This window comes from Aquarana catesbeiana, linkage group LG06 (genome assembly GCF_042186555.1).
Source record: "Aquarana catesbeiana isolate 2022-GZ linkage group LG06, ASM4218655v1, whole genome shotgun sequence".
NCBI classification, from domain to species: Eukaryota; Metazoa; Chordata; class Amphibia; order Anura; family Ranidae; genus Aquarana; species Aquarana catesbeiana.
Genome location: NC_133329.1, coordinates 180,927,936 through 180,953,366, shown reverse-complemented (window position 1 = coordinate 180,953,366; position 25,431 = coordinate 180,927,936). Strand labels below are relative to the sequence as shown.

The following is a 25,431-nucleotide window of genomic DNA, read 5'->3' as shown; positions in this document are numbered from 1 at the left end:
GCTTTAAAGGAATACATATCAATTAATAATACAACAGACATCTCCCCAATAACACTGTGGGAAGCTCATAAGCCTGTCTTGCGTGGTACAATACAAAGACAAATGGCACTATTTAAACGGGAACGCAAAAACCTAGCAAAAAAACTAGAACTCAATTTTAATGCAGCCTACATATCATTTCAAGATAATCCATCTCAGAGTACAAAATCTCATCTGGAAAAATCTAGATTGGAATACGATCTATTTCTCACTGAGTCAGTTGATAAATCCCTCAAACGCTCCAAACACAATTTCTACATGAATACAAACAAACCAGGTACATATTTGGCTTGGGCATTAAATTCAACTAACAAATCTTTCAAACCAATACGTTTGAAATTATCAAAAAATGTTTACACTTGTAATCCAGTTAAAATAGTCCATAAATTTCACTCACATTTCGCAACTTTATACAAGACAAACAATGAATTTAATCCTACAGAAGCTGAATCCTTCTTCTCAAAAATAACCTTACCTGAGTTATCTCAGAATCAAAAAAGCAGTTTGGATAAGCCTATAACTATAGATGAAGTTGCTAACGCCATAAAAGACCTAAAACTTAACAAAAGACCAGGCCCAGACGGCTACTCGGCTTTATACTATAAAACATTCTCAGAAATACTCTCTCCCATTCTCACTGAAACTTTTAACAAACTTCTAGATGGACATTCTTTTCGGCAAGAAACACTAATGGCAATTGTTTGTATGATCCCAAAACCCCTTTCTGATGATACTTCCTGTGTGAATTATCGGCCTATCTCTCTGTTAAACCTCGATATTAAATTATTAGCAAAAATAATAGCAAAACGCCTCAATAGCATTATAGGAAAATTAATACATAGAGATCAAGTAGGCTTCATGCCAAATAGACAGGCAGGCGATAATATACGCAGGGCAGTGTTATTGGCACATATTGCTAAAAAACAGAAAATCCCTTTATGTTTTCTATCTCTCGATATTAAGAGGGCATTTGACACAGTATCCTGGCAATATATGCAATATTCATTACAAAAATGGGGTTTTGGACCCCACTTTTTAACATGGATCAAAGCATTATATAATAAACCCAAAGCCTATATAAAATATGCTGGATACAAATCTGAAGCCTTTAATATCGAAAGAGGTACCCGACAGGGTTGCCCATTATCTCCCTTATTATTTGCCCTTATACTCGAACCCATGGCCCAATACATCAGAACAAACCAAACTATAACTGGCATTGAAGTAGGAGGTATTACACACAAATTATGTATATTTGCAGACGATATATTACTTTTTCTATCATCACCACAGGTCTCTGGTCCTAACTTAATACCAGCTCTTGATGGATTTGCAGCCCTATACGGCCTTATGATTAATCCTAAGAAATGCCTAGTGCTTAATATTTCACTCACAAACATGGAATTGATCCCGGCTAGGGCTGCACTCCCATTCACATGGGCAGAAAAATCAATCCCATATCTTGGAATTCATTTAACAGCATCTCATTCTGACTTATTCTCAACCAGTTATTCTCCTGTATTAAGACAGATCACAAATCTAATAAAACAATGGTCGCAACTTCCTTTATCCTGGATAGGGAAGATTAATGCAATCAAAATGACTATTCTACCCAAATTGCTTTATCTATTCAGAGTCCTCCCTATTCCAATTCCTTCCTATTTTTTGAGAATAGTACAAAAAAGAGCAACTTCGTTTATATGGGGCTCTTCTAAACCACGTATACCTATACACACACTACATCTTCCCAAAAATAAAGGAGGCCTGGGATACCCTAATTTTACTAACTACTACAGAGCAGCACATTTGGCCAGTCTGTCCAAATACCATGCAAAACAGGAAATCCCATTATGGGTATTTATAGAGGCTTCAGAAAATGACCCTCTATTAATATCAAATTTATTATGGCTTGATCCTAAAGACCGCTTTAAAATTCATAATCCCATAACTAAACACTTCTTATCTCTCTGGGATAAACTAAAAACCAAATATCAGTTACAATCTCCACACAATCCTCTCCTTTCTTTTATCAGAAATCCGGCCTTTTATCCGGCATGGATCCACCCAAATTCTTTTAAAGCTTGGACAACATCAGGCATTCAGACACTAAATGACTTCATAGCATCTAAATCATTCCTTTCATTCCCATCGCTTAGAGAAAAATTTGATCTACCAAACTCTGAGATATTTAGATATCTCCAAATCAAAAATTTCTATACACCATTCCTAAAGGGGGATACACCATTATCCCAATTATCCATTTTTGAATCAATCTGTACAAAAGATCCATTTGCTAAAGGTACAATTTCATCACTTTATAATCAATTATATGGAGTAGCAAATCTTAATAGACCCTCTTACGTTCAGAGGTGGGAGGAGGACCTGGGACGAACTTTAGAAGACACGGACTGGTCTAATATATGGCTCACATCTAAGTCATCTTCACCCAACATCTTGGCACTGGAGACAAATTATAAAGTCCTAACTCGCTGGTACCTTGTACCCGCTAGAGTGGCAAAATATTCACCTAATACCTCAACTCTTTGTTTTCGAGGATGCCCAGAAATAGGCACATATTTACACATATGGTGGACGTGCCCAGTAATCCAAACCTTCTGGAAGGAAGTCTTCGTGATTGCATCTAAAATATTTAAAAAAATAATACAACCAGATCCATATTTAACTTTACTTAATCTAAAACCGGAATGGTTAACACTCTCTCAATTCAAACTTATGATCCAACTAATAACGGCTGCAAAACAAACAGTGGCCAAGGCATGGAAATCTCCTACATTGGTACTAGCAGAAACAATTCACAGAATGAATAATACAATGCGCCATGCTAAGATGGTAGCCATCGATCAAAATCAAATTCCAAAATTTGAAAAACTTTGGCATCCTTGGATAAAACAACAGTTCCTGTCAAATTTCAATGACTCTGTCCTGTTGCCATGGTAACAGATTAAATGACTTACAGAGACACCCATTCTAAGGCTTCAAAGAGAACTAAAAAGAATAATAAACTGACGAGCGGGACAACCTTGTGGACCATACCTCTACCTTTCAACCCTTTTTCTTCTTTCTCTTTCCTTTTCTCCACCTTACGATTAAAGCTCATTATCAGAATTTATTTGACCTATATACACTCTACTTGTAAACAATATGTATAGTAGGTATAAATCATTTAAATACCTACAAAAGTAACTAAGGAAATTATATATATCTTTAATTTAGGTTTATGTGAACCCAATGTTTAATATTTGAAATTTCATGATATTTACCTATATAAACCCTACTGTAAAACAATGAGCTTACTTTATAGATCCTTGTAAACTTACTTTATGTATCTTTATGTATCTTTATAACATTGTATACTCAATAAATTTCTTTTGACAAGGAAATAATTTAGCATGCAGTAAAACAAACTTTTAATAAAGAAATTGGCGTACCGCCTTATGGCCGACAGTAAGGTACCCACAGGGAATATGTCCATGCCATAGTGCATTGTAGGCCCTCAGTTTTCCATTTTAATGGCTACCTAAGGGACAAGTCTCCTTTTTTTTGTTCAGGTGCTAGGGCAGGAGATATAGGCTGTAGACTAAAATTATGCACAATTGGTTAATATGGCGCACTCTGGATATATTACTGACAACAACGGGCTGGGTAATCAATCTGGGCATTAGGAAAAGTCCATAACAATATGTCCATGTGAGGAGGATAGTGTGCTGTCTTTTAGGTGGCTGCCAGTTCGAAAAGCTAGAAGAGGCTCTGAATCAAAGTAAAAGACAAAGAATGGCGCCCTCTAAATGCAGCAAGTTTATAACCTTTTAATTGATAAAAGGTAAGATTAAAAACACTCACAAAAGAGCGATATTTTCCAGCATGGTTATGTGTAATATAAGTTTAATCCGAATTGTCCCCAAACGGTGCTAGGCATCACTGGCTGGTGGAGGCGATCAGGTGTCCGGCTTCTGTTCAGTTGCACTGTATGCTGACAGTGCTTCCAGAAGGCTGGAGCGTGAATCAGCAATGCTCTGTGATGTCGTCACTTCCGGGAACGGGGTCAGCAGGTGGTCCTTGCGTTCGGCACATGCATGCTCCTTCCTCAGGCTTTGCTAGTGGCCATCTTGGTGTAGGCTAATTATACCATACAGGGGAGGAGGACTGAATAGTAAGCAAGCCCAGTAACCATGGAGGTGGAACCTTAGGTGGAACCAGGCATAACAGCATGGCAATATTGGCTTTACTAGAACACACAGCAATACTATTTTAAAAAACAGGGATAAAGCACGGCAATACTCTGTAGTCACAATATCATTAAAAATGGCATGTTAGCATAGGATATTAGCATAACATAATGACATTATTAATTAAAGTTTAAAACAAACCTGCATTATGATGCGGCTGTAATATAGTATTATCTATTACTACTCAATCCACTACAATTTCATACTTACAACAGGTGACCGGTGGAATCATGACATTATATCTATAAAAAAATTATAATAATAATGGATGATTTAGAAGCTATATAATAAAAAAATATATAACTATGACTAATAAACTATTATACTATATTAAACTATATTGTCATATATTTGCAAAAAATGGGGATATTATAGTTATACTAATAGCTGATTGTTTGTCAATTAATTCAATTGATTAAATAAATTAACCAATAAAGGATTAGTAATATTATTAATAATAATAATAGATGGTGCTAAAAATGTGTTTAAGGAATGTGGGGGATGAGGGTAGAATTGAATAAACTGGACTGAAAAACACTTTACATATCTCCTAGTATAAATAGGACTAGCATAGATGGGATAGAGGAAAAAGGAAATTGGGAGGGGGATACTCTATATGGGCAGTTAGTTATAAGAAATATCTCTTTACCACATATGGATTTTAATAACTTTTCTATATTTTGTTGCACTCGTATAAATATAATAAAAAAGTCAGATAGAAATTCCAATTAAAATTTTTTTTTGATAAAGGATTACAACATATTACAGTAGATATTATAGTAAAATGTTAATTTCAATGCCCTCATTGAGGCCTCCAGGCAATAAAGTATCTAATGTATAGATCCAATAATTCTCTCTCTCACATCTGTGCTTTTTTTGACAGATGTTTTCTTATGGGCCCTAAAAATTAGATTTACCTCTATACACTTCAATGGGAGTCACCTATAATTTTGGTGACCTATAGGTTTGCTGAATTTTGAACAAGTTTCAATGAACCCCTGGTGAGTTGCACCTAGCCACATTTACTATTTAGGAGCACTCACTAGAAAAAAGCTAGACTGACTGCAGCCCACTATTTCCTTCAGATAATACAATAGTGCAAAAGAGAATTCTGAAACATACAGCTTTTGCAAAAGCAGTGTTCAAGAATGAAAACAAAAAAGAACTCTTTTCTATGGATACACTAAGGCAGAAGACATAAAATGGCCACCTAAGAGATATATTTTAATGAGTTGTGTAAAGTGCCCTATGTATTTTGCACAGTACTGTGTGTACATATTAGGGATGAGCCGAACACCCCCCTGTTCGATTCGCACCAGAACATGCGAACAGGCAAAAAATTCATTCGAACACGCGAACACCGTTAAAGTCTATGGGACACGAACATGAATAATCAAAAGTGCGAATTTTAAAGGCTTATATGCAAGTTATTGTCATAAAAAGTGTTTGGGGACCTGGGTCCTGCCCCAGGGGACATGGATCAATGCAAAAAAAGTTTTAAAAACGGCAGTTTTTTCGGGAGCAGTGATTTTAATAATGCTTAAAGTGAAACAATAAAAGTGTAATATTCCTTTAAATTTTGTACCTGGGGGTGTCTATAGTATGCCTGTAAAGGGGCGCATGTTTCCCGTGTTTAGAACAGTCTCACAGGGGACTTGACGGGGACTTCCCCGTGACGTCAGAGGGGGCGGGGTCACCGGGTGGCCCCGCCCTCTGTTATTTAAGAACCGTCAGAAAAGGAGAAGCATCACACAGCGGGAGCCTCACATCATGCTGGATGCGGAGCGGCCCAGAAGACGAAGGGAAGAAGACGCCGCGGAGGAAGATGCCGGATGAGAACACCAGAGGAAGAACCAGAAGAACCAGAAGAAGAAGAAGATGGAGGAAGAAACCGAAGGAAGATAGAAGAAAGAAGATAGAAGATAGAAGAAGCATTTAAATAAAGGAATTGTCAAAAACTGTCTCTTATCATTTTTAAAATTTTTGACACTTTTTTTGTGAAATAGTAGGGGTACTTTTGTACCCCCTTACCATTTCACACAGGGGGGATGGCTGGGATCTGGGGGTCCCCTTGTTAAAGGGGGCTTCCAGATTCCAATAAGCCCCCCGCCCACAGACCCCCACAACTACTGGGCAAGGGTTGTGGGGATGAGGCCCTTGTCCCCATCAACATGGGGACAAGGTTTTTTGGGGGGCTACCCCAAACACCCTCCCAATGTTGAGGGCATGTGGCCTGGTACAGTTCAGGGGGGGCTCTCTCGTCCCCCTCTTTTCTTACGGCCATAAATCCTACAGGATTTATACAGTGCAGGTTTTCTAAATAGAGAACACCCTTTTCTGTCTGTGATTGAAACTCTGTACAGAGCCTTCTGAAGGAAGGGGGGTGAGTTTCCCTGTCATTGATTCCATTTTAAGTGTATATTTCATTTAAAATGTAGAGCTCTGTAAACAACAGTTTTTTTTTCTTCCAAAGAATAGGTATGAATACCTAGGAGAATATGTAAAAGAGCCAAACTTTCCACCTGCTGGCTCAATATTCAAACACAAAATAATAAAGAAAGAAGAGACTTACATATACAAAATCACTATTCATTCCTTTTCTCATTTATTTGACAACATCTGACAGTCTACCATGGTCATTCTCAGAAAACAATCTGAAAAACATATCTAATTGCTATTGTTATCTCCAAGGGAAACTAGGCCCAGGACTGTTTGCTTAAGCCTAGTACACATAGTAGGTTTTTTTCGTTCAACCCAGCAGGGCCGAAGGAAAAAAAACTGACAGCTCAAGAGGAGCCGATGTACTAACTATTCAACTTTAGCACAGAAATCTCCCCTGCTGTTCTATTGTGTTCTGACAGGGGGACTGCCCTTCCGCCAGAACACTTCGGTCAGCCCTCTCAGCCATTTTTATTAGGAGCCGATCATCAGACTTTTTTCAGTCATGCCCCTTCAACAGAAGCCGGCCGACATTCGGTTTCTTTTGAACTGGCCGATGCCGCCCAACATTTGGCCTGTGTGTACTATGCTTTACTGTCAAACATGACTCAACCCTCCTCGTCAAAAGCCCACACAGGAATACTTGCACAGTCCAAATGTCCTGCTTGCGAACAATGCCAGTAGAAATCATTAACAACTGAACTGTGCTTGCATATCTAAATGCCTTCTGATTACTATTGTTAGCGTTTGAAGTGATCTAATTATCGTGTTTCACTAGGTCCACAGCCCATATACAGATATGGCAAAATAGCAGTAGAGTAGTCAAGTTGTGGAATGTCCTACATGAGATTACAACTAACAATGATTATATTTATAATTCCTTAAGGATAGCACAGAAAGACTTTGATCCAAGGAATTGACCTGATTGTATCTGTAAGTTATAAATTCATCTTTTTCCTCCTGCTAAGCAAATTGTATCAAAGATGCCCGGAGGGTTTTGTTTTGCTTTCTTCTGCACTAAAACTGCTGAAGTTTTGGAGAGGTTGAACATTATTATTATTATAGGAGATTTATATATAGTGCCAACAGTTTACGCAGCGCTTTACAATGTATAAGGGGGACAACACAATTACAGTACAGTTCAATACAAAAGGTACAGGAGGGCCCTGCTCCTAGAGCTTGCATTCTAAAGGGAGGGGGTGGTGTTACAAAAGGTGATAGCTGCAAAGAATGATTTGATGAAGGTGGCTCAGGGACAGTTATGTGGGTGTGGGATAGGCTTCCCTGAATAAATGAGTTTTCAGGGATCTCTTAAAGGTGGACAGGGTAGGAGCTGATCGGACATACTGGGGCAGGAAATTCCAGAGGATGGGAGAGGCTCTGGAGAAGTCCTGAAGGCGAGCATGGGAGGAGGTAACAAGGGAGCTAGAGAGCAGGAGGTCCTGGGAGGAGCAGAGGGGGCGATTTGGGTGATATCTGCAGATGAGGTTGGTGATGTAGATGGGGGCGATGTTGTGAATGGCCTTGTATGTTATGGTTAGCATTTTGAATTTTACACGGTGGGGTAGTGGAAGGCAGTGAAGGGATTGGCAGAGAGGAGCAGCAGTCACGGATCAATTAGTGAGGTGTATTAGTCTAGCATTCATAATAGACTGAAGGGGGATAGCCTGCTTAAGGGTAGGCCATTAAGGAGAGAGTTGCAGTAGTCGAGGCGGGAAATAATCAAGGAGTGAATAGCAGTGATTGGATATGGGGGCTGAAGGAGAGGTCAGAGTCAAGGATTACACCCAGGACTCTGGCATGTGTGGAGGGACCAATGGTTGTGTTGTTGATATTAATGGTGAAGTCACAGGAGGGGGACTGTGAAGGAGGAAATATAACAAGCTCAGTTTTAGAAAGATTAAGTTTGAGGAAGTGGTGTGACATCCATACCGATATGTCATTCAGCAAGTTTGAGATCCGTGAGGAGATAGAGGGGGTGAGTTGAGGAGTGGAGAGATAGATCTGTGTGTCATCAGCATAGAGGTGGTATTGGAAGCCATGTGAAGGTAATCAACTGGCCCAGGGAAGAGGTAGAGAGTGAGAAAAGGAGAGGCCCAAGGACAGAGCATGATAAACACTTTACTTTTTTCAATCTAGTTAACAATGTAAATGTGTAATCTAAATTAATTTCTCTGATATTAATTTGAGTAGCAACTAAAAGTCTGTGTGGGATGTGATATTTCGTTGTGTTTATATATATTTAAATATTCTTCTTTACAAATATTTCCTTCTCTTTGCATTGCTTAATAAAATGATATAACAATGGCTAGCATATTAAGCCATTAGAAACAGTTAAAAAAATCTGGAAAGCAGTGTTAGCATTTGAATCAGATTGTATAGAATAGTATACACTTGTGTTTATTGTTGTTGCCCTGTACAGTGCAGTTCAGTACATTTGTAATCCTAAATAAGTCTCAGAATAATCTCAAATGCAGATAATGTCTCTAAAAAAAATGTAATTAAAGAATAATGCATTTAACTGTGACGCCTCTGTATAATAACACCTTGTTCTAATGTTAACCATATACTTAGGCATTGTCTAGCAATTTCAACCACTTTCATGAAGATTTCAATTGCAGAAACAATGGAACAAGTCCAGCCTACCGTAAACCGTTTCTATGAAACCCATAAAACAGTTGAAATAGTTGATGATAGGTTACCTTGATTAATTGTTATTGTCATCTGGTTGGAAGTGGTTGAAATTGCTAGAAAATGACCAAAGTGCATGAACAGCATAAAGGATTGAGTTATTTTTCTCCAATATAGACTTATATTAATACTATTACTTGTAAAAATATATGCTGTACAATGGATGCTTTCAGGGAGGTATCACTGAAGTAATCAATTACTTTTTGTATCCATAAGTTTGTATTTCTGTAGTTTGTGTTTAATGATTTTAAGACTAACACCTACTGGTTTCATTCTCCCATCAAATGAAATTTACTTAGGGGCAATAAAGTGGATGGGATAGGAGAATGCCAGTAAGGAAGGCCTATCTCTAAATTTAGGGAAGTCTAATACCATGTAGCAAAGTGAATATAGTTTTAAAGAGACAGACTTTTAGGGGGCTTTCTGTAATGAAAATGTAGAAATGTAATAACAGAAACCTTTTGATGTCCATTGTTAAAAATAACTTTTAATAGATGAAAATGACCTTCAGCTTTCCTTTGCATATTTCTTTGAGTGCCCTGAGACAGCCCTACTCGAAACTTATATGGTACAAAGTGATCTAATAGGTTGCATTCCATGTTCCATATTGTTACTGTTTTATCTAAAGTAAACTGGTTCTTGCAGTTAACCCTTTCCTTTCTCTCAATTCAAAGCACAGACACTCAAATACTCAGTTAAGCAGAGGGTTTGTGTTTGTGCAGGAGCTGGCCAAGGAACATGTTTTTAAGTGGTCAGATTATGCCTGAATTAAGGCAGTCCTCTTATGTCTAAGAACATCCTTAGTTACATTAATGTTATTGAGTGCACATAAAACAATAGCTTTATTGCATTTTCTTATAGTATTATCTGTTATAATCATAATTTAAGTATTATTTCTGATAAAGTTTCTAAAAATAATGTGTCCTTTACCTTAAGCTTTTTATACTTACACATATGCAATTTACTAATCAATTCTATTTACATCTTGCACAGCTGAAAAGGGAAATGATGACTTCTATTCGAAAAGAAGACACCTTGCTGAGCTTGCAGCAAAGGGAAGCCTACCTTTACATCCTGTCCGGGTGGATCAAGAAAGATCGTACAGCCCAGAAGCCGGCACTATTGGAGGCACAGTGGGTGGCTGTCTTGGTGGCACTATTGGAGGCAGTCTTGGTGGTTCAATGGGAGGCACACTTGGTGGTTCAATGAGTGGTACTTTAGGTGGCACTCTGGGTAGTGGAACACTGCCTGGCACACATAGTGGCACAATAAGCAGCACATTGGGTGGCACTTTGAAATTAAATGGACAGAAATCCAAAGTCAATAAAATACATAATCATCCACTGGCTTCATCATACAACCCAGACTACAAAACCTGGGATCATAGTGAGCATTCTTTACGACGCCAAGCTTATGCAGCTAAAAAGCATTGCCCAGTGGAGTCTGTAAATGAACAGTCTCAAAATCAGCACTATGTTCCTCCACAGCCATACTTTGTAACTAACAGCAAAACAGAAGTAACTGTCTGAAATTACAAAGTCCATGCTACTGGAATATATACCATTGAGGGTAGATAAGCGGAAGTCCTCATATGCAGCAGAAGAACAGATTGGGTTTCATATGTCTAGCAATACTGTCAAGGAATGCAATTAGGGATTCAATTTTTTACTTCACAGTGAAGATAATGAAAGAAAAATACTTTTGCCTACACTTTTTTAAAACTAAAAAAAAATAGAAATGAAAATTTTATGATACGAAGTAGCACAAAAAGAGCCTTCATCTCTGCAAAAATCAACATGTTTATTCCTTTCAAAGAGGACACACTAAGGTGGAAGTCATATTGGCCAATATTTTTGTAAGAACACAATAATAAGGGAAAGAAAATGTTATGAAAATTATTATTTTCATTATGATCACTTTGCACATCTATGAAAAACAATTGGAATTTAGGTCTTTCCATCCATAAGAAGCAAAAAAAAAAAAAAAAATGAGGTCAAGAACCTTAACAAGACTGTTACATTCAATTTTCAAAAAGGGAATGGAGCCTTTCTTATTGGTGGAAAGTTCCAAGCTGTTAACAAAAAAACTTTGAATATATTAAGGGAAATAAAAAGAAGTGAACCTTCTGCAAAGTACAGGAAAACAAGGAATCCTCTTTGGGGAAAGATTTGAAAAATATAATCCATGTGTTCTTCCGTTCCTGGTGTTCCATAAATAGGCAGATAGGGAAAACTATTATGCACTGTCAACTAAGAAAATCTTCAGTGTTTTGCCTATTTTCACTCACTTATGACTGGAAACATACAAAGTGGGTGGTGCCTTTAATGTATTTCTATCGTTCAATGAAAAGTCTTGTTTGACCCTTTTTATGTTTTTGCTTAATTCTTTACATTTTGCAGAGTACTAGCTTTTACTTTGTAATGTTTCAAAGTATGTTTAAGATATTTAAATAATGTTTTGCATATCTGCTTTATATATTTGCAGTGTGTTAGGGACATGTTTCGTTTTTACTTTTTAGGTAAAGTTTGCCTTAGACTTTTGACATTTTTGTTTTGACCAGCAAAAAGTAATGGAAAAGTCCTTCAAAAATAACCTTTTGGAATAGTTTTGAATGCTTGCTTCAGTTTGCATGGGGACTACGTTATCTGACATACCCAGTTTACTGGTATCTCATGGATATTCAACCATATAACAATGAAACAAAACCATATCCATAATATCAGGTTAACTGCATGTGTCACATCATTTAAAAATACCTATAAAATTATATAACTTTTTGCTTTTACTTCTTTTTATCAAAGTAAAATATTTATTCATTCCTAATTAAATAATAAAACAAAAACTGTTCTAAAGCTGAACTCCAGGCAGATATAAAAGGTAAAAAGTAATCCAGCTCTTTATTCATGAATCCTTTGTGACCAGAGGTCACTGATGCTCACGTCAAATTTAGCATGCAGTTGGATAATTTGACAGTAACTTTATAACTAGTGTGCATACCTAAATAATGTTTATATATTTTTAATGCCATTCTGGGCTCTAATTTGGTACACCTTTTTTAATCTATAAAATGCTCTTTGTTATTATAGGTGGATAAATGTGCAAAAATGTATAAAAAAAATGTTTTTACTTTTTTTTCATGTATTACTTATTCTAAAAAATACAACTGACAGTTAGGCCCCTTTCACACGGATGGATAGAATTGTGCTTTTATCTTCGTTTTCTACCGCAGCTAAATGCACACAATGCTTTCCTATGGCCCCATTCACACACTGCGTTTAGCTGCGTTTTCATTACATGCAGTTTGGTGTGGATAGAAAAAATACAATTGACTGCATCTTGGAGTGATTTAGCGCAGCTATCCGCACATAACCACAGGTAATCGCAGTGCAATGTGTCAGTGTGGATAGCAGCGCTGAGCTGGCTCGCTCATCGGGAAAGGAAAAATGTTTTTTCCTTTCCCAATGAGCGACAAGCACGAGGATCCGACTTGGATCCCCACCAATGGTATGAATCTTGACGGGGAACTCCACGCCAAATTTTAAATAAAAAACCGGCATGGGTTCCCCTCCAAGAGTATACCAGGCCCTTCGGTCTGGTATGGATTTTAAGGGGAACCCCTAAGCCGAAAAATGGCGTGGGGGTCCCCCTCATAATCCATACCAGACCCTTATCCGAGCACGCAGCCCAGTCGGTCAGGAAAGGGGGTGGGGACAAGAGAGCGCCCCCCTCCTCCATACCAGGCCACATGCCCTCAACATGGGGGGTTGGTGCTTTGAGGCAAGGGGGGCGCCCTGCGGGTCCCCCCACCCCAAAGCACCTCGTCCCCATGTTGATGAGGACAAGGGCCTCTTCCCGACAACTCTGGCTGTTAGTTGTCGGGGTCTGCGGGCGGGAGGCTTATTGGAATCCGGGAGCCCCCTTTAATAAGAAATTTGGCGTGGAGTTCCCCCTCAAGATTCATACCAAACAGTGCCTGGCATTGGCGGGGATCCAAGTCGGATTCCCGTTCAATACGAGTCGGTACCCTGTCGGGTTGCTATGGAAATGGAAAACCGCAGCTAAACGCAACCGCAGCTAATCACAACCGCAGCTAATCGCACTGTACAAATGCAGCTGATCGCAGTGCCTGGAGTCTTGAATTTCACAGAAAAAAACATGCTTTTAACTGTGGCAGAATAGCAGTCCGTGTGAAAGGCGCCTTACAAATTTGAAGGAATAATACTAGGGATCCCATTGCAGTGTGAAGATGGCAATGCTTATATGCAGGCTAAAGGCTTTTGTTTGTCTTTTAACCTTCCAGCCTGTGCATTAACAACATGCCATAGCTAGCAAAGTGAGTACGTGATCAGTAAACACTCTGATTATCAGTGGGGGCCAATCTTTCAGTAACCGCCCAGATTAGGAGCCCCGCAAAGCAGTGATTGTTAGCTTTGAAAGGGAGTGGGAAAAGTCAGAGAATAGATTGTGGCTAGGAAGGGGTTAATACATCAAGGATTTTTTTTTACATTTAGTGTAAGTATCTGAATTTAACCTGGTATCCACATCTTGCATTTTCCTGTACAACAGAACAGAATACGAGATGGAAAAGCAAAGCAGCACTAGTAGCTACTCAGTTATGCAGCAGTGCTCATGTGCTAACATGTAACATACTGATAGGAGGAGAGGGGGGAGTGACAGAGAGATGAGATCAATAATGTTCTGCTTCTCTTTTCACTATCCAATCAGATCGTCAATCAGAGGTTGGGGAACAAGACCTGTAAGTGTTACTTAATTGTAACAGAGAAAAATCAAGTCTTCTGTTCTTTATGACAGGGCACTGCAATATGCCAGAGCTGTGTAAATCTCATGACTGGATGGGCAGAAATACAAATCCTGTGGCAGGTCCATATATGTATTTTATCTGTAAATTTAGCTATTTTCCTGGAGTTCAGCTTTAAATAATAAATCGGAGGCACTCGTGTATTAATCTAATATTGTCAAAAAACTAGACTTTGCAAAAGGTTTATACTTGCAAAATAACATATCTTGGACTATGCTGCAAATGTAAATAATGGAGTTATACTACAAATGTTTTTTCTACTTAGTAGTAGAAAAAGTTGATGCATTATAGTCACTTTTTTGTAGAAACATACATAATACGCTCGCCACAATTACATTACCTCCCCTATGATAATCATAGGATGTAAGGTGAGACCCAGCATCATAATACAAAAACATACAGCATTGACATAACAACTTTCCTTTGAAAGCTATTAGAAAGAGTCACATTTGTCAAGTAAAATACTGACTGCATCTTTATATAGGTGAACAAACTCCAATAATAAAATTGTACCATCTATGTAGGGGATCTAGTACAGGGTTGTCTGCATGTGTAATTAAACACTGAGCTTTATTGCCTTGTAGAGATAAGAGATTATCAACTCTACTGTAAGCAATGCAGTGCTAATGTCCACAAACTTCTTTGAACATTGGGTAGTATAGAGACAGAAAATGTTCTGTGCAATTATTATCAGGTAAATTTGAGATAGACAACCCGCATTGGAAAAAAATTGTTTAAAAAATTCTCTAAAAAATTGCCAATCTTAGTCACGAATTCAAACCTCTCAGTACTTCCTGTATATCCGGCTTTCACATATTCATTACTATTCATTGCACATTGGCAACAAGGTTGGACTGGACTAGAATTTTTACAGTTATCTGGCACTGGCTGTCCAAAGTCTGACTGTAATTGATTGCTTCTTTAAAAAGTCCAAAGTCCAAGTTTGTATTTTGGCATACAATGTTGTTTCTGAATTACCGTATTTTTCACTCCATAAGACGCACCTGTTCATAAGACGCACCAAGGTTTTAGAGGAGGAAAATTAGAAAAAAAATATATTCTGAACCAAATGGTGTACTAACATTTTTGATAAAATATAACAGAATAATATTCTACTACTACTCTAGGTGGGTGGTGGACACACAGCAATACCACCTCCCTATCAAATCATCTCCAGCTACACTATAACTGGGTGGTTGTGGTGGACACAGCAACCTTCCCCCTTCCCAGATGAGCTCAGGGTGGCAGGGCAGAAATAAACACCCCTTCAGCCTCTTCTCACACCAGCTCAGGTGACTGGGTGGTGGATACCATACCAACCCACACCTCCCACCCCTTATCACCAGCTCACCTCAGGCAATGGAGGACACTGCCATTGCAATCCCCAACCCCCTCCCACGGCAGGCGGCTGACTGGCTCTCAGCCTCAGATACACCCGGGCGGGCGGCAGCTAGGAAGGTCCGGAGGACTGTGGACACAGTTTGCAGCAGCAGCTGATGAGCCGGGCGGAGAATAATGATACACACAGGCCTGGCTAGGCAGCATAGCAGTGGTGGGAGGAGCAGAAAGAAAACAGTGACAGACTAGACCAGGCTAGAGAGCTCTCGCCGCTCTCGAGATTGTGTCACCTCTGGTGGGTGTCACCCAACCTGGTTGCGGAGCGCACCCCCATAGCGATGCCACTGACAACCCCCGATGTGTGGCACCTGGGGCGGAGCCCCCCCTCGTACGCCCCTGCCAGGATGCACCTCACATCCTGTCTCTCTTCTGCCACAGAGAAGCCGAGCGCCGGTATTCTAACACGGCGACGGGGGGAGGTCTGGTCAATAATCGCTCCATAAGATGCACAGACATTTCCCCCCATTTTTTTGGGGGGGGGAAATGCGTTTTATGGAGCAAAAAATGCGGTACATGCATTAGCACTGATTGCTTGAGAATTGAAAATTCTAATTGATTAAATTTTTATAATACACATGTGATTTTATAATCTAGTATTGATGCAGTACAATTTTGATCCAATGTTTAAAGAACACAAACATCAGTTGTGGATCAAATTGCATAATTTTTCCTATCTATGTATATTACAATGAATATTAAATTACATTTCTGAAGTTTGCATTCTTTCACATAAGTATATCATGTTTCTGTGAATTAGGAGCTAATATCCAATACAAATGATCAAAACTGCATATACGTGTAAATACTGAAGACTGTGCAGACTTGATATTATTATAAGAGGGCATTTCATTTTAGGGCTCCATGTCTCAGATGTTTCCATTTATTACTGTCTTTGGATATAATATACATGTGGTTATAAGATACAGAGACATTAAAAAACATAATGTACACCTAAGCCATTATTTATTCATATGTAAACGCTATTTTTAAGGAAGACCCTTTCTAGATATACAGTAGTAAGTTTGCCAGTGGTAATCCCTTGTGCAAGTGTGGAATGTGTAGTAACTAAAAAGTAATAAACGCTGTGTACCAAATATTCATTGGTACAGTGAAACTCCAACACCTTGTATTTCAGAGACAGTGTTATTCATATTCTTGATGCTCACAAAATCCTTTAATTTTAGATAGTGACTAGAAGGTAAAATCACATTAAATGAGAAGTCATTATCAGCCAATTTCACACCCTATTTATGTGTCGCCATCAGAAGCAAACATGCAGGCCATTTAAAGCCTGTTGCATATAACTTGTGATTTAACCTTCATTCATAGCTCCCAACTGTCACTGATTTTGAGGGACTGTTGCTGATTTGGAACAAAGTCCCTCTGTCCTTCTTTCCTCCTCATTTGGTCTGATCTATATAGTTGTATATAAAATGCACTTTTTATCTTTCAAAAAGTGTTTCCCAGTGCTAAACCTTCATCCAATTTCTAAATTGCTGCATTTGTAAATTTCAAAAGCCAGTAAAAGGTATAAAGGAATAGTAGTGGTAAAGCACTTGTGGATTTAACTAGTCATTTTTTTAATTCACCTTTACGAGGAATGGCGGGGGGGTGTCATATGCCTACATACTTATGCTAATAGGTGTCCCTCGTTTCCATCTCACAAAGTTGGAAGGTATGTATCTCTCAAATATAAAGATTGTTTTCAGCAAATGTTCTTATCAGCTTATGATGTTTTTATTTATTGTTATGAGTCAAGAAAAGAGTGGCAGTTCCTATTTAGCCATTACGACACTGAGAATTCAGTGTTATATTTGAAAGTTAAAAAACACTCTAGTTTTATGTTCTGTTTACCCAAAGTGCTCAATCTGTGGGTTCCTGGATCACTCTGTAAGTTTAAAGCAACATTTTACTAGGGTCTTAGGGCTCATTCATACCAGTTTGCCTGAGTTATGCTACATGCTAATGATTGCACGCCGGTGTGCATTGTGAAAGGGGGGGGAGTCGTTACCACTCATTGCACTGTTGATCTTTTTATTTTATTTTTTATATTCACTGAAATGTCACACAATGACATTTAATTTAACTATGTGCACTGCAACACCTTGTGGTGTGCTTTGGTGACATGCAGTGAACTGTGGTGAGTTGTACTGCAAAAAAATGCAGGCATGCTACATTTTTATGCAACATACCGCACACCTGTAGCATGTGAACTGGACACATATACAAACACATCCATCGCTCTATTTAAAAGATAATAAAGAGCACTAGTAAGGGTGACCATTTTATTATATTGGGGGATCTAGGGTAAGAACAAAAACCTCAATCCTTTCGAGTCTATTTCCAGCAAAAGCACAGCACAGCAAAGAATGATTTTAGCTGTAACATAGTAAAACATTTTTCTAAATAAAACAGTTATAAACTAAATGCTAACTGCAAAAGACACATAAATACCTATTGCAAAAAAGTTTTCTGATTAAATTAGATGATTAATTAACAAAAGATGGGCAAATTATATTTTAAAGCAGAACTCCAGGCATTTTTTTTTTAACCTCCCTGATGGTATTCCCGAGTGTGGCTCGGGGTTAAATTTCAGTCCCATTAGCGGTAACCCCAAGCCACACTCGGGATTACATTGCAGGATCCTGGTGTGGCTTTACTTACCTTGTCCCCAGGATCCTGCGATGTCCCCCGCAGTGTCCGTGGGCTGTGTCTCCTCCGAAGCCTCTCTGTGCCAGGCTCAGTTCCCTGCGAGCGGCATGACGCACGGGGGCGGAGCCTGGCGGCAAATTCAAAAAATGTAAAAACCATAACACATACAGTACTGTAATCTTATAGATTACAGTACTGTATGAAATTGTTTCACATCCCTTTTGTCCCCAGTGCTTTGGCCCATGCCCTGCATGCAGTTTTATATGATATATACTGTTCTTTCTGCCTGGAAACTGGAGATTGTCCATAGCAACCAAAAAGTGTCCCTTTATGTCAAAAGTGGCTTTAGATCAGCTAGAAAACAGCGATAGTAAATTAGAACACTTGCAGAATTGAGTGATAGTGAATCGTGGGGAAATGTATTTTATTATTATATTATTATTTTTTTTAATTATTTATATTTATTTATTATATTAAAATGTATGTTTTTGTGTTTCAAACTTCATCATACCCGGGTTATCTACTAGACTCTTGTTTGGACAGATTTAAGTGTGTTATTGTTAAGAATTACAGGCCTACAATATAAAACGCCAAATTTCCATGCAAAATAATTGTACCGCTTTCAGCACCTAAAATCCGAAATAATCATACCGCCAGGGAGGTTAATGTGCAATGTAAAAAAGTATCAAGAGGTGTATTCCAATTTAGGTATGGTTGTACATTCTTTAATATATACAGTATCTCACAAAAGTAAGTACACCCCTCACATTTTTGGAAATATTTTATTATATCTTTTCATGTGACAACACTGAAGAATTGACACTTTGCTACAATGTAAAGTAGTGAGTGTACAGCTTGTATAACAGTGTAAATTTGCTGTCCCCTCAAAATAACTCAACACACAATCATTAATGTCTAAACCGCTGGCAACAATAGTGAGTACACCCCTAAGTGAAAATGTCCAAATTGGGCCCAAAGTGTCAATATTTTGTGTGGCCACCATTATATTCCAGCACTGCCTTAACCTTCTTGGGCATGGAGTTCACCAGAGCTTCACAGGTTGCCACTGGAGTCCTCTACCACTCCTCCATGATGACATCATGGAGCTGGTGGATGTTAGAGACCTTGCGCTCCTCCACCTTCCATTTGAGGATGCCCCACAGATGCTCAATAGGGTTTAAGTCTGGAGACATTCTTGGCCAGTCCATCACCTTTGCCCTCAGCTTCTTTAGCAAGGCAGTAGTCCATCACCTTTGCCCTCAGCTTCTTTAGCAAGGCAGTGGTCCTCTTGGAGGTGTGTTTGGGGTTGTTATCATGTTGGAATACTGCCCTGGGGCCCGTCTCCAAAAGGAGGGGATCATGCCCTGCTTCAGTATGTCACAGTACATGTTGGCATTCATGGTTCCTTCAATGAACTGTAGCTCCCCAGTGCCGGCAGCACTCATGCAGCCCCAGACCATGACACTCCCACCACCATGCTTGACTGTAGGCAAGACACACTTGCCTTTGTGCTCCTCACCTGGTTGCCACCACACATGCTCGACACCATCTGAACCAAATAAGTTTATATTGGTCTCATCAGACCACAGGACATGGCTCCAGTAATCCATGTCCTTACTCTGCTTGTCTTTAGCAAACTGCGGGCTTTCTTGTGTATCATCTTTAGAAGAGGCTTACTTCTGGGATGACAGCCATGCAGACCAGTTTGATGCAGTGTGCGGCGTATGGTCTGAGCACTGACAGGCTGACCCCCCACCCCTTCAACCTCTGCAGCAATGCTGGCAGCACTCATACAATACATCTATTTCCAAAAGACAACCTCTGGATATGACGCTGAGCATGTGCACTCAACTTCTTTGGTCGACCATGGTGAGGCCTGTTCTGAGTGGAACCTCTCCTGTTAAACCACTGTATGGTCTTGGCCACCGTGGTGCAGCTCAGTTTCAGGGTCTTGGCAATCTTCTTATAGCCTAGGACATCTTTATGTAGAGCAACAATTCTTTTTTTCAGATCCCCAGAAAGTTCTTTGCCATGAGGTGCCATGTTGAGCTTCCAGTAAACAGTATGAGAGAGTGAGAGCAATAACACCAAATTTAACACACCCACTCCCCATTCACACCTGAAACCCTGTAACACTAACGAGTCACATGACACCGGGGAGGGAAAATGGCTAATTGGGCCAATTTGGACATTTTCACTCAGGGATGTATTCACTTTTGTTGCCAGCAATTTAGACATTAATGGCTGTTTGTTAAGTTAAAGTGTCATTTCTTCAGTGTTGTCACATGAAAAGATAGAATAAAATATTTACAAAAATGTGAGGGGTGTACTCACTTTTGTGAGATATTGTACATTATAATTGAGGCAAGAAGTATAGCTTTTGCACTTTGGCTATGAGAGCTCTGGGTCTCATGCACAAAACCTGCACTATTGCTTGTGCACACAGAACAATGTGTTCTGTGAATGGGAAAGGGGGACAAACAACAGATATACGGCACCGAAACTTTTGTGTATGAGAGCTGCAGCACTTATAGCTGTAGCAGTCCAAAAGTATAGCAAGAGCTATATAACCCAACCTTGAAATGAAAGTACAACCATACTTAAAGTAGCATACACCTCTTGTAACTAAAAAAAAAAAATCATGGAGTTCTGCTTTAACATTGTAGGCCTTTAAGTGAATATCCAGGGGATATGGCATTCACTTAGCAGTGGCTTGAGCTGCAAGGATAGCATTTGCCTGGAAAAGATTTCCCTTTTTTATGAAGCTAGTCTCCAGATAGTACTCCCTGATGTCTCTCTACCTATATTATATGGGTTTAAACGAAGGTCAAATATTTACTTCTTCAGGCAGAATAAACAAACAAGAATGCTCATAGACGTAATAGAAGTCAGGTATCAGGATGTATATGTTTTGTGATCTATGGCATCATGCACTTGTCTGTACTAATATGACAACAATGATATAGCAAACAAACATTTCTACCTTACTAGTTAGAACTAAATACTGTCTTACTGAAGTGTTCTGAGTAATATGTTGCTTTTGTACATTTTACAGCCCAATAGTAATTTAAATCTGTTGAAATTGTAGTTTAGGATGTGTGCCCGCAGAGAAAGCTTTCTCAGTAATAATAATAGGTTTTGAGTGATCTGTGCATCATTGTTCACACAGGTACACTGCCAGACTCACTGAGGATGTTCACCCTTGACTAAGTAACATACAACATAAGAACATTCACAGTGAATGTATTCTCCTCTCTCTCTCCTCTTCAAACAAGCACTTTTGAATACTTTTGAATACTTTTGAATACCATAAATGCTTAATATTGCTCGCAATGAGGTACCCTACTGCCCAATTATCAAAAGCAATATTTAGATCAGTGACAGTAATCCTTTCATATTTATTTTTAAATAACATATTAAATAAACTGAAATTTTTGCTTATTAAGACAAAAGTGCAACAAATGAAAATGCTAATGTTCAGTCATTTAAAATAAAAATAATTTTCCTGGAAATATTATGCATCTATAAATAAGCTTGTTTTTCTATAATCTATATTAAGTTGTAGTAAACATCAGTTGTGTGATATGCTGTATTCTAACAGCACAAAAAAACTCTTCTGTTGATCCCCGAAACACATTTTCTTTTTCACCATCTGTGCTAGTTGTTTCATACTAAGAGTTTTACATCCAGGAAGATTGTATACTACATTAGTTGCAAAAATGTTAAAGTGAAAGTAAACTTCCATCGATTGTTTGTACCTATAAGTAAGGCTATAATAAGGCTTACCTATAGGTACTGTAAATGTCTCCTAAACATGCACCATTGGGGAGGTGTTTACTGTATATGCAGCCAATGACGTAATCGGTGCCTGCGCTCTGAAGGAACGGCCACCTGTGCTGTTTCTTCAGATCCCTGTGCCATGACCTGATGCATGGGAGTGACATCACGTGGCTCCAGCCAGTCACACAGCCGGATTCCACAGACACGGAAGACGGGTGAAGATGGGTGAAGACGGATGTGGCTTCCAGCGATGACAAATAGGGCTTCATTTGCAGGTAAGTTTCACATAATGTGCTAGTATGCGATGCATACTAGCACATTATGCCTTTACTTTGCAGGTCAGGAAAAAAAAAGGCAGCACCAGTGCTTCTGGCCACACAGGCAGTGCACCTGCATCTAGCATCTAGTCCTATTCACCCATAGTCTAGTCACACTATGAATCCATTCTCTCAGTTTGAAAGATAAAATATAAAACTTTTTACTAATAATTTTATTTTACCTGTGAGTAAAGTATTAGACTAAAATATTATATTGATCTTATTACTTACATGTTTTGTTTTAATGTAAATTCAATTAAAAAAATTCTAGTGTTAGAATCAGATTCACTGAGAACTTCATTTATGTCAGCTGATCTAAAAGGCATTTGGTTCAGCCGGTACTGTCACTGGTGGTCAGTAACTCGTGAACCAATACACAAGGCTACAATTTTATGAACATCAGTGTATTCAACAAGACTATTGTATCTGCAGTTTGTGCATAGAATGCATTTAAGAATGTGCGTTAAGAAAAAAAAGAAAAAACTGAAGGAAAGAGAACTGCAACTGCCACCTACTGCAACCATCTTATTTCATGCATTTGAAAAATAAAACACTAATGTTTTCCATAGGCAACTAACACTTTTTCAATTTATCTTAGTCAGCAAATTATATAATTCATACTGTGAGTGTTTGGGCTGAAACAGCAATACATTTACTCAGCGGTGTTGCAGTGCAGGCCTGTCCCAACCTAGTGTCTGTGTGACCGTTATACCAGCTTTTTCTATATTTGCTAATAAAAAGCTATTTTACAATTGTATTATTTGACACATATTACATTAAAGTATTTATATGTTAAATGAATGAATTCTGGTAATTCATTGTATGCAATACAAATGATCATTAATAAAAGTATATATGGTATATTTAATATATTGCTATGCATTGGGGACAAAACTATGGCCTCAAAGGACTTGGTGCAGGAGCTGAGAGGCTCCATAACCCTGAATTCTTCTAAATATCTTTACTCCAGCATTCCCCCTATTCCTGCACATGTAAAGGTCCAAGTTTTTCTAAAAATACAACATAAAAGTCAGCACAAGTGGCATAACTTCCGGTAATGTGATGTGTCCTATATGTTGATTCTTCTTCTTTTAGTAGAAATCTTCTTATCTCTCTTCCCCCTCCCCACCCCCACCGCTGTAATCTTCTAGTCTAACACAGCTAAGGGGCTGTCAGGATCTCTTATCAAAATAGCTTGGCTATGTCTACCCTTTCCTGCCAGACACAAGATCTGTGAATAGATGTGGTGGCTCTATCAATTATCTGCTCATTCCCCATTCAGAGATCTTGCGTCATTCATGACAGATCTGGCAGGAAAGGGCAGCCCCTTAGCTGTATTAACTCCTACCACACTGGAAGATTTTGGCAGTGTGGGTGGGGGGTAGGACAAAAAAAAAAGATTTCTACTAAAAGTAGAATGCACATTCACTAAGTTCTGGGGAAAATGCCCTTGCACAGCAAAGCTGTTTTTTTTTTAAGTGAAAAGCCTTTTTGCCTTTAACAAATCAACTTCATGACTCTACTTCCTTACTGCCACCTATTATCTTCCCTATAATTAGGTGCTCGTAGCACTATGAGTGTTCCATTAACTAAAGATGCATTTATTGCTGAAGTAGGCAAGGTCTGAGATGTCTGTGGTTGAAGAGAAGTGGAGCCACATTGCAAGTTTAGATAAGGATACTTCAGGAAATAATTACAAGGTTACATTTTGTATAGGAAATGCAGCTGCAGTTCTGCTTAGGAGACTATCCAAGCCCAACATGTGTTGGCCTGTGCCTGGCAGCTTTGCCAATCACAGTGTAAGGCTCGGTTCACACCTAATGCCAAGGCGGCTCACAGCATGAGTCCTGTGGGTCCTGGTACACCATTTCAGGTCTGATTTCAGCCCGAATTTTGGGCTGCATTCAGACCTGAAACGAACCAAAAGAGGCACAGGGCTCCTGTGCAAATTCACACCGGAGCCGCATCGGAGATATGTGAACCGGCTCCATAGAGAGCCAGTCACAATCTCCTGCTATTGCGAATTGGATGCAGGGATCCCGCACCCAATTCGCAATAGTGTGAACCCAGCCTGAAGGGTCTCTATAAGATTTTTTTCTTCTTTTGAGGTGCTTTGTCATGTAAAGGGCAAGGGAGTGCTTTGGTTGCACAGTCTGTGCTTAGATAGCCTGTTAACCATCTTCCCCCTTACCAGATGTTGCATAACTTCTATATGGGCCCAACACCTAATGCATACTTGAGATTTTATTTTACTGTGAAAATGTGTTGGTTGAACTATTGAAGATTCAGTGTCTTGACATACTAAATCACACACTATGCTTTTGCTTTCTTTGGTGGTTTTAAAGTAGAAATTAATTTTCAGTAAAATACCCGCATCACCGTCCCTGATATTGGCTTTCACACAACTTTATGACTTCGAGTGTGTCATCACAAAAACGTTTTACTAATTTTGGGTAGAGTAAGGAAGAATAAGAATGCTTGTTTTTACTGCTATCCAGAGATCAATTAGGCTCAATTCACATCTATGCATGTTGCTTTTTAGCATTTCTGCAGTGCTTTTTGCGGTGCTTGCCACATTTTTGGACACGTGATTTTGGACATGTTTTTACCGTGATTTTGCCAAGATTTGTGTTTTGCGTTTTTTTTTACACTGTATATAGCTGGTTGCTAAGGAGGGAGCTGGGAAGCTGGTCACCGTGTCCTTAACAACTGATGAGTCATCAGCTGTCAGCGTGCTTCCCCACTGAATGTAAAAATAAAGAATTGCCGACTAAAAAAAAATTGTGAAAAAAAACAGCATGGGGTCCCCCCCAGGTCCATACCAGGCCCTTGGGTTTAGTATGGATTTGAGAAGGACCCCCCACACCAATTTTTTTATTAAATGGTGTGGGGGTCCCCCAAAATCCATACCAGACCCTTATCCGAGCATGCAGCCCGGCAGGCCAGGAAAGGGAGGAGACAAGCGAGCGCCCCCCCTCCTGAACCATACCAGGCTGGATGCCCTCAACATGGGGGGATAGGTGCTTTGGGGCAGGGGGGGCTCTGCGCC

At 39.1% G+C, this 25,431-nt stretch overlaps 1 protein-coding gene across 1 annotated transcript in view; it reads left to right on the top strand.

Annotated features, from left to right (window-relative positions):
• SHISA9 (shisa family member 9) overlaps positions 1–25,069 on the top strand; it is a 1,737,042-nt gene extending 1,711,973 nt beyond the window's left edge. Inside the window, exon 4 of the mRNA XM_073591159.1 lies at positions 10,410–25,069. Coding sequence (XP_073447260.1) covers positions 10,410–10,945 — 536 coding nt within the window. The 3' untranslated portion in view covers positions 10,946–25,069. The remainder of the gene's footprint in view (positions 1–10,409) is intronic.
• The last annotated feature ends 362 nt before the right edge of the window (positions 25,070–25,431 follow it).